This window comes from Cynocephalus volans, chromosome 16 (assembly GCF_027409185.1).
Source record: "Cynocephalus volans isolate mCynVol1 chromosome 16, mCynVol1.pri, whole genome shotgun sequence".
NCBI lineage: Eukaryota > Metazoa > Chordata > Mammalia > Dermoptera > Cynocephalidae > Cynocephalus > Cynocephalus volans.
Genome location: NC_084475.1, coordinates 64,689,770 through 64,700,607, shown reverse-complemented (window position 1 = coordinate 64,700,607; position 10,838 = coordinate 64,689,770). Strand labels below are relative to the sequence as shown.

Below are 10,838 nucleotides of genomic sequence, written 5' to 3'. Positions count from 1 at the left end.
AAAATTAATGCATAATCTATTAAACATATTTACATCCTAAATCAGCATCAGATACTCTGCAGTAATTTAATATGATAATTTCTAGCAAAATATGCTTTATTATTATTTTTTTTAAATGTGTTTTAGAAATATATTCTCATTGGCTTCATGGAAAAGCCTTCATGATAATAGAATTGGTAGGGCTTTAGTATATGTCTATATATAACATATATGCCTATACACATACACATACATATAATTAAAGAAATATTTACTGAATCATGCTGCTCAAATTGTTTATACCATCTGATTAATCAATTATCTTTTACCACACCTGGGTTTCCATTTATTCCTAACAACAATGAAGATACTGTTCTTTCTAAAAAATCACGACATATAAAGAAAATTTCACAAAGTTGTTTTGTAAGCAGTTTCCCCAGGTACTTTCCACTGACTGAAATAAATAGCTTTCAAATGTTGCAGATAGAAAACAAAAAGTATTTCTAAAATCTCAAGAATACCTCTAAAATTTAATGGCAATTTTTTCCCTTTGGAAATCTTATTTGTCTCACGTCTCTTCCATGCATTAAACATCACCTATCTAGAGTCAGTCAACATTTATTTGAGCAGCTATTTTAGTTTTCTGAATAAAATTTTTACTTTTAAGAATGGTTGCCATATTCTTGTCCCAAACATATGGAAAGGGATACTTTTTCCAGATTCAGGCATGAGCACACTGAAAAATTAAAAACCTTATCCACAGTATATGTGCACTTTACAATGCAAAAATTTTAATGTAGCATGATCCAAAATGATTATTTCAAAAAATGGTTAGCTTAAACTATTAGGAAACAAACAATTCATACTCTTTAGAACTGAGTTGCAATTAGGATAGTGGACAGAAGATGGCGCAGTCTCATTTCCTAAGATTTACTTCACAGGCCTTTGTGTAAATTCACAACGTTAACTTTAAAGAGACGTTTTTTTAATTGCACTTGTTTTCACAAATGGCAAATAAGAATGAAAAATAAGACATTCAGAAAAGTATAAGGAGTCCAAAATTCTCAAAAGTTTTACTTATTACTAATCATTTAACTGCAAATAAAATATTTTAAAATACTTTTAGTAACTTTTTTTTCTCTCCTGTGAATAAGAAACAGAAGAAAAAATTTTAAAATAATAACTACTTGGAATTACCTCAATTTTTCAATTCTTCCTTTTAGTTCATTTTATATTATGCTGATTTGCTTTACACTTAGAGATGTATTTTACAACTATAAGACCCACTTTTCAATAAAATAAAAACAAGTATAGTTTTAAAATAGGAATTTCACAAAAGATAACTTAGAGAGAAAATTTCTTAGTTTAAAGTAAAAAAAATTCTTGAAATAGCTTTAGCCAAGGCACATATAACGTTCAAATGCTTCTTTCACTTAAATGCTAAAAAAGAGTCTTCAGATCTAATGTCTATTATATTGCTTGTAAAAAAAAATAATAGCATTTCTAAGGCCTGGTAATCCACTCACACACATATTCAGGTACATCAATAAGGGTGCATGTGTGTGTGTGTGTGTGTGTGTGTGCGTGTGTATTGCATGCTTCTAGACATACTCCAGAAAGGAAGAATGGGTAGATTTATTACAGACTGTCCTGATTCAGTCTGGAATACAGTCTACCGCTAGTTATAGAGTCTTTACTGGGAAAGTAGGAAGAATCCCTAATCATCCCTGAAAAGGCATAATTCAAAGTTGGCCGAAAAGGCAATGCTGGCACCAACCCAGGTGTTAGGTAGGGTGACACAAAACCAGATAGTCCTCTTCCTGGAGAAGAATATGCCAGCCGTAATGGACTGATACCTAATCTAGGATGTAAGTTGTAGAGACCCGAATCACCTCCATAAGGAGCAGATGTGGTTTGAAGAGGAGAGAAAGCTGATTTATTAGGTAGAGTTCGAAAACCAATTCCAGCTAGACTAAAATTCGAAGCTCTCTGAAAAGCTGTATTTTCCAATTCTCTTGTGCTTGCTACGTCTCTGGGGTCTGGCTTGTATTCTTTCCCATTTAAAACCTGTTCAATGGCTTGAACCACATCTCCTTTGCAGAACTGTAGAATGTCTTCTAGCTGGCTGCGCCTGTAACTTGGGAAAATCTTGGTAAGGATATCAAGAGGGTCTCTCGGTCTTGAGGACACTGTGGGAAGGCTGGCTCTGGTAGCAGCAAAGTCTTTGGCCCATTCACTTTCATTTCCTGATTCCAGATCAGAAGATGATAAAGATCTGGGACTCTCTTCACCTCCTGATTGTTCTTCAGGGTGAGGAGACAGGATGCTATCATGCTTGTTTGAGTATTCTAAAATAGATGATCTGATGCTTTGTTTCCCAATGACACCATTAGACGTAGGAGATGATACCAGAGAAAGTTGATGGGATTTGGAAGGCGGTTCTTCTTGTCCACTCTGGCATGAGTCACACTCACTCTCTTTTTGTTCTAGACAGGACAAAAAGAAAAAAAATCAAATATAGGGAAAACTTACCAAAACATAGCACTATCCACTCAAAAATAATGCTAGACAAAATAATCCATTCACTCATAAAATATTAGGAATATTTATTCATTCTAAGGCATTTTAATGAATAATTCAAATTTAAAAGATCATTCAGAAATGCAAGTGCTAGAATAGTGGCGAAAAAAAATACTATTTCTTATGTCATTTCAGGATCACAAAGATATACAGTATATAAATGTGGTAGTATTTAGGACTCAGAAAATGAGAGTCTATTTTTATCCAAAAGTGTTTACCCAAAACATAACACCAATATTGCACACTGTCTGCCCCATAGTGGTGGTTTGGGAATTTCCTAAATGTCACCCAAGTTTTGTTGTTACTTAAGTGAGTTTTTCCCCACTATGACACTATGTAAAAAGAACTAAATAAAATGATTAGGTTTAGATAAGAAATCAAACAAATGAAATAAAATAAAATCTTAGTTTGAAAATGAATATTCTATTTAATCACTAAATCTAAATTTCAGTAACTGGTTTTTATGCTCATATTTCAGGTTCCAATTAAGTTATTTGAATAATGTTAAAAAATTCATTTCATTTCAAATTTAAACTAATAATGACTACTGCTGTATCAATTTCAAATCATACTAGAGCTTGAATATTTCATTTTATGTGAGAGATGATACAGACTTGTTATTTTTTCATAATCCTTTATGAAATATGTACTTTCTTTTTCATCTCTAAGAAATTCAGGAAAATGGCTTGACCAAAGTATTTTGAAAAGAAAATTATAAACCACACCGTTTCAATCTATATGGATCTTCAAAGTGTCTTGTAAAAATGGCATATTAGGTTTTTACTTCAAATCATAACCCCCCTCCAATGTTAAGGGCAATTTTCTAAAAGCGTCTTTACACAAAAATCTTTTTTTTTTTCTATCTCAACAAGTTAAGCATATTAATAAAACAAGACCATTTTAATACCTTTTTGCCAGGCTAACACCAGGAAAATAATAACAATGCACACGTTTACTAGATAACTTTTATTTTGATTTACATTTCTTCTTACCTATAGATATATTTTATCTCTGAAAGGGCAAATTGTCAAGTGAGATATGCATAGTATTTCTGTCCAGCTTTCTTTTTCTACAAAGTTTACGAATATAACAAAATAAATATTGCCTAAATCAGTGATTCGCAACCATGATTTGCAATATTCTCGTGTTTCTCCAGTTTTCTTAAGGAGCGGTCTTAAATTCCAAAGAAATATCTGTAGTTTATTTTTTAATTAAAGTAAGTGTGTGTAATGTAACACTTTGAGGGTCAAAATACTATCACTACATCAAACATATGATGAAAGAAAGTATATTGCTACTGCAAAAACTATAGACTCTCTAGCATTTTCAAATTTAAATAATACAATAAAACTTTCTAATGATACCTGCCAAGTGGAGATAGATTGGCATTGCCTCTCCATTTCATTTTACTTATAAATATGATTCACTACCTATGCTCCCAAACATGTAAAATATCAACGCTTTATCTGCACAGCCATTTATGCATAAAATAATTCTCACTATATTGTACTCATGGTACCATCTATGGAATGGAATACCCATTGCATAAGACTATTAAGAAAATAAGGCCTCTTTAAAATACTGTAATACAATTTACATTACCTTTTAGTTCTCTCAACTTCTATAGCTTATTTTATTTCTATTGCATTTATCTTTGCATATTATGCTTTGTATTGTAATTTTTAGATATATATAGTCTTCCTTCTTTTGAGCATAAAGTCTAGGAAAAATCTTGTGTAGGAAAATCTTACTCACATCTGAATCACTATTAGTCTTTGTCTAATGAATGAGTAAATTAAATAGACTACCTTACTACAGTTCATGGATATTGCGTAAGAGGAGGTGGTCAATTTAGAAAGCCATTGAAGTAGCCTCTCAAAAATTGGTTTGCTTTTCATAGGGGGGTCACCTGAGGTCGGAGAATAAAATAAAATAATTAGCCCTATAAAACAGAACACTTTAGTACAAAAAAAATTACATAAATCAATGTCTTGCACTATCAGTGTAGTTCTAACCTTTGCTACTCTTTTATAGCAGTTTCACTTAATAACTTTTTTCTTCAGCCCTACTTGATCTTTTATGAGAAATGTTTAAAGTCTATTTTGTCTACTGAGGTAAACTAGAACATGTGCAAAAAGTTGGCATAGGCAAACACAAACTGGTATATGCTTCATTTCAATACAGAGATAGTCTTTTTAAAAAAATACATCCTGTGATCTGTTAAGATCTGCAATTTTCACAATTCAGGGAAGGTTTCTAACAATTTATTGTATCATTATCACATAATTTCATATGATATAACCTGTCATGGACTTTTACAAAAACATCGAAATGATATTTTTATTGCTAGAAGGCCCTGTTGAGGAATATGAAATTCTCTAAAATACAATGGGAGTTACATTAACAGGAAAACCTGATTTGGTATAGTTTTATATTATTAAACACAGGAGATAAAGGTAATTGATTTGCAGTCAATAAATAGAGGAAAAAATGAAAACTCCTTGGATTAGAAATCTCCGATATTGAAATTTGACATTTGCACTAATGGTTTCGAAAATCTGGAAAACCTAAATTTCTTTCCTGTGGAAAGAACTAAAACTTCAAATATTAGTGCTTTCTACACTTTTGGAGGTTGACAAACAGTTGGGTTGAAGAATGCTTGAAGATTTAAAGGCAAGGGAGGAAAAACAAGACGGTTTGGTAGATTTTAGTCTCATCCCCACTTCTAGCAGGCGCCAAAGGTTTGCTGCACGGGTAAAGAACTGCACACCCAAACACTAGGTTCCCACGCAATATCAGGTTAACTTTGGTTTTATAGCTTAAAGAGCACAGAGCAAGCTCGAAACACAGCACCTCTCACTAAGGTTTTCTCTCAATGCCTGCTTGAAGTTCTACTCACAGAGAAAGTCACAGCAACTTGCGCGTAAATAATTCCATTCCCGGGGCGAATTGCTCGTCTGTGAACACCCACGCTTCACTTTTTCATTATCTTATCCGATTATCTAAAGGAACAAACAGTAAGCCGTTCCAAAGTGAAGGTGACGGATCTCTAACACCCTCATTAACGTCCATATTTTAGAGCAGTCTTCCAGAACTTAGGTGTTTCTTTTAAGCAACTTCTCTTGCCTGCCTCCAGCTGCTCGTTTTAAACTGTTTCTCCAGAACAATCACTTTCTTGTGCAACGAGCAAACAAGAGCCCGACTCACCTTGTTTTTTCTCTGCATAATCTTGCTGGAAAACCTCAAAAGCCGGGGGTGCCAGACCGCTAGCCTGTCTCAAGACACCCAGTCCCAGCGCAGCCACAGCCGCAGGGCCGCCCGCAGCCTGAGGATTCTCCGTTCGGCCGCTGCGTGCGGACGCCAGACGGCCGGGCCCGGCGGGTCCAGGGTCCAGGAGCCTCTGCAGCCCCCGGGCCTCGCTCTCCTCCTGCGCCTGCTGCCTGCGCAGCGCCACCTGGGCGGCCATGACGCGCTGGCGCTCGGCGATCAGGGTGCACTTGGCACACGCGCAGTCCCGCCAGCGGCAGAAGCGCTTGTGGCCCTTGAGCGCCGACACCACGCCGTGGTTGCGACAGCGCGCGCACTTGGGCGTCCGGGGGTAGCCGCAGCCCAGCGCGCCCACCCCCCTGTCCAGCCCCGTCGCCGGCGGGCAGCCCCCGTTTCCCATGGTCGCGGCGGCGGCGGCGGCTGCTCGCAGGAAGAGGCTGGGCGGCCGCAGGAAAGCTGGGGGAACGGGTATCCCCGAGGGTACCGGCAGCGCTGTGGAGGAGGTCGGAGGGGGCGCCGCCACCAGCCCTGGGGCGCGCTGGGCTCGGCCGCTCCCGCCGCCGTCTCTGCTGCCACACCGTGACTGCTCCATTGCCGAGAAGGTTCTGGCGAGGAGAAGCAGCCGGACAGTGCGCGCTCCACGGCTAACCTGCCGCGAGGCGGCGGAACGGCGGGCAGGGAGGACGGGCGGCGGTCTCGCTCGCTCCCCCCACAGATCGACACAAGTTTGACGCTCTTCTTGGCTAGAGCTAGAAACGCTGAGAGACGCAGCTGCCCAGTGAGCCGCTTCGAGTCCCGGGGCGCTGAGTTTGTGCCGCTGTGATCTGCGAGGCCACCCCGCCCATCCGGGCTACTGGCCAGGCGCTGAAGCCGGGGCAGGGCCGGGGGCGGAGGCAGGGGACCTTCGGGGCGGAGGGGCGGTGGGAGACGCCAGAAAGCGTCCTGATGGGCTGCAAATGTCCTTCGCCCCAGAGAAGCCTTTGTGTCCCACTTTCTTCCCCATGAGTTCCTCAACGTCACACAACTCCAAATCTCAGTTTTTCCTGAAATAACACAGTGTCTTATTTTAGCATTTATTTTTACTTTAGAATAGCTAAGATATTTAAAAATTGTTTTCGCACCCTCTCCGTTTCACTGTCTTTCTTCAGTTAAGATTGGAGTTCTCCTTTCCCCAGCTCCACGCTTCTAAGCAAGTTTGAAGATTTGGATTTTGAGTTCTTTTCTTACAGTTTTCCAGATGAGATCATTATGGTGGCAGCATGGCCAATGCTAGTGAGATAGCACAGTTTGACTGAGTGCAAATTTGTTACTCACAGGAAAGATGTCTTATTTTAAATGAGTCTTAGGACTGTTTCAAAACAATGGGTGTTATTAAGGAATTAATTCACATTCGGATTCTTCTTGTGCATTCTATTTATTTTCAAATGCAAATTTGGATTGTGTGTATTACATTTTGAAATGTTGCTGAAAGAAGTGGTTATGAATCTCTTTTCTGGAACTATTTATAGTCAGCAATTCTGTTAAAGCTGTTTCAAAAATACTTCACAATTCTATTGTAAAGTATTGGGAAAAGTCATTTAGATCTTTCTTTAAATATGCTATTATAAAATGCATTTTTAAAATCTGCATTGAATGCCTATAATTGTAGGAAAATATCATATTGCTTTTAAGCCAAAAAAAAGTCTGAGGCAGAAAATCCTAGGTGTTTTTTCTTAGTGAAAGGGAGAGTCAGTGCTCTGTCAGCTCTTCAAGCTAATATCCATCCAACTGCCTTGACAGACAATTTATATTCTAGCCCTATATTTGTATAAGATGGCAAGTAATAGTGATATTTTTACCATTCCACCTATTTACATCCAGGGCAGGCGTTGCTAATTGATCTGGGCTTTCTCCTGCCTGCCCACTCCTCACAATCGCTACCCCCATCACCATCCTCCCATACAAACATTTTGTCATAGAGGTGTTCCACTCTTCCTAAGCATTGGAACTGCCTGGGGAAATTTTAAAAGATATATGAGTAGACACCCCAACCCAACTATTCTGATTTTTTTGGTCCATGTTTGAAACTCTCAAGGTGATAATTGCATACTACCAAGGTTGAGAATTACCACTCTAGGAATTACTAACCTCTGTGGATTCTGTAATACCCAAACTTGTTCAAACCTCTTTATCTTTATTCAAGCCACTCCTACCTAAAATCTAGTGAACTGTGGAACTCATATTCATCTTGTGAGAGATGAGTTTTTAGTGCTACGTGATCATCAGAGCACAATGATTACCTAATGAGAAAGCTATTCCCTTTTCTATTTTTTAAAAGACCTTCTGGTTACATAAAGGAAATGTTTAGTTTGATTCAAATGTGTCTTCATATTTTTTATGACTTGCTACTCGTGATTTTCAACAACAATGAAAAAGAACTTCAGCAAGTAAACATGGAATTTAGCAGGTAAATTCTGTTTTTATTTGTGACCTTTTAATTATGACAAGTGATATTGATTTCCATCTAAAGAAGTGAAAATGATTTTTAAATAAATGTATTTAAATAGAATGAGAGTCAGTTTAAATTAAAAACAGGGATCCACACAGATAAATGCATATATGGCAAAGAAGACAGGTTTGGAAAATGCTGCCTTAGTGGTTTTGGAGTTTAAAAAGAGTTAAAAAAGAGTTGCTCTCAAATTTGGAATTAAAAAGAGTTGCTCTCAAATTCTGGGTTCAGTTTTAACAAGTTACCTGATCGAACTCTGATCTTTAGTTTCTTCATCTGTAAAATGAGAATAAACATTATGTCTATTAAATGACATAGCACTAAATGACATAGGATTAAATGACACAGCATATATAAATAATAATGTGTATAATAAGATATACAGTGTTTTCACTGTCCCTTAAACCTATGTTCTCAGCAAATATTATTTTATTAATAAAAATGAGTGCAAAATGAACATTTAGAAATCCTATTTAAAATGCAAAATGAGAATTTTATTTTAGAAGAACTTTCTTAAGTAAACTCCAAAACAACAGATTTGTTATATATTCAAGTAAATATAGAAAGAAGAAAAATAGATATTCAAAATTGTTGGTGAACCAAAGTTAGATTTGTATAACAAATGTAACTATTTCCACAATAAATATCCCATCTTGGACTTTGTGTTAATGGCCCATTGTGGTAACAATGCTTGGAGAGGAAAGATTATTGTTCTGGAAATCAAGAGAGATAAGTTTAAGCAAGTAGTACTTAACAGAAAGTATGGACAGTTCTAATGACCAGATATGTGGTATTGAAAAGTAACTTTCCCTCTCCAGTCTCACTTAGTGGCAAAATGAAGCAGGTGGGTGAGATAGTCCTAAGATCACTTCAAACTTTAAAAATTTATGACTTTAATAGAGATTTGTCTGATATAAGATCATTATATTTCTAATATACCAGCAATAAACAATCTGAAATAAAATTTTAAAAAGTATTTATTTATCTTAACAGTGGAGTAGTACTGAAGTATAGTATTATAAGACAAAGTAGATTTTAGAGCAAAGAATATTACCAGGGAAAAAATTAATTACTTTACTAACACTTTTCAGATATAAGATCATTATATTTCTTTTTGTTTGTTTGCTTTATTATCCACTTTTTATTAATTTACTCAAACTGTTATTGAGTACATACTATGAAGCAATCACTTTCCTAGGTACTTTTGGGATACATTCATGAACAAGATAAGAAAGACCCCTTCCCTCATAGAGCTCACATTTTAGCAAAGGCAAGACAGAAATTAAACAGTAATCACAACTATATAGTATGTTAGATGATGTTACATGTCGTGGAAATTTCTAAAAAATAGAGAAGTAGATAACAATTGCAAAATGAGAGAGTATGCGTTGCATATTTATTCATTTTTATTTTTATTTTGGCCTGATGGGTTTTTTTTCAGTTGAAATAGTTGATTGTACATATCTGTGGGGGTACAGAGTTGAATATCAATACCTGTGTGCAATATATGATGCTTAAATCAGGATAATTAGTATATTCAACATTATATAATGCATTCGTTTTTTGTGGCCCTTTACCAATTCCTCCCTTACCCCTTCTCCCTCTCCCCTTTTCCCACTTTTGGTAACCTCTGTTCTGTTCTTTGCTTTTGAAAGTTTAATATATTATTATGATTGTTGTATCTTTCTTTCTTTCTCTGTTTATTTTTATTTAGCTCCCACTTAAGAATGAAGACATGTGGTATTTACATTTCAATGCTTGGCTTATTTCATAAGTTCATCCATGTTACTGCAAATGGCAGTATTTCTTTCTTTCTTTCTTTTTTTTATAGCAGAGTAGTATTCCATTGTGTAAATACACTACATTTTCCTTATGTAGTAGTCCATCAATGGACATTTAGGTTGGTTCCAACTCTTGGTTATTTGTAAATACAGCTGAAATAAAATGGGAGTGCAAGTATCCCTTCAACATGATGATTTTGATTCCCTTGGGTATATACCCAGAAGTGGAATTGCTATATCATATGGGTACAAGAATACAGGAATAATAGAATACAGGAAAATAATTAAAACTTCAGTGAAACCAAAGTTGATTCTTTAAGAAGACCAATAAAACTGAAATCTATTAAACTAATCAAGGAAAAAAAAAGACAGGATAAACATTACTAATATCAAGAATAAAAGAGGTGAAAATACTACAAATTATACAGAAAATAAAAGAGGAATATAACAGATGACTTTATGTTATTAAATTCAATAAGCTAGATAAAATGGGTCAATTTTTTGGAACATACCAATGCTCAATGAGAAATAGATAACCTAAAGCCCTGTATTTATTGAGGAAATTAACTTTGTAGTTTAAAACCTCCTGACAAAGAAAACTCAAGAATCAGATAACTGCACTAGTGAATTTTACCAGATGTTAAGGGGGAAAAAATCGTACTAATTGTATACAATATAGAAATAAAAATAGATTTTTTTAAATGATAAAATATTTTTAAATTTGTTCTATGAGACCAATATTA

The 10,838-nt window shown here is 36.0% G+C and overlaps 1 protein-coding gene across 1 annotated transcript; it reads right to left on the bottom strand.

Moving 5' to 3' along the window:
* Positions 1-1,433: 1,433 nt before the first annotated feature.
* DMRTA1 (DMRT like family A1) lies at positions 1,434-6,418 on the bottom strand. Its single transcript, XM_063081349.1, has 2 exons — positions 5,767-6,418; positions 1,434-2,465 (listed from the first exon to the last, which is right to left on the bottom strand). The coding sequence occupies exons 1-2, from the start codon at positions 6,416-6,418 to the stop codon at positions 1,618-1,620; spliced, it is 1,500 nt and encodes a 499-aa protein (XP_062937419.1). The 3' UTR covers positions 1,434-1,617.
* Positions 6,419-10,838: the final 4,420 nt, after the last annotated feature.

Bases quoted from the DNA above. Each gene is read 5' to 3' on its own strand.
- DMRTA1 (XM_063081349.1), bottom strand. From the start codon at position 6,418: ATGGAGCAGTCACGGTGTGGCAGCAGAGACGGCGGCGGGAGCGGCCGA. The intron at 2,466-5,766 runs GTGAGTCGGGCT...TGTCCTGTCTAG, and splicing joins TTATGCAGAGAAAAAACAAG to AACAAAAAGAGAGTGAGTGT.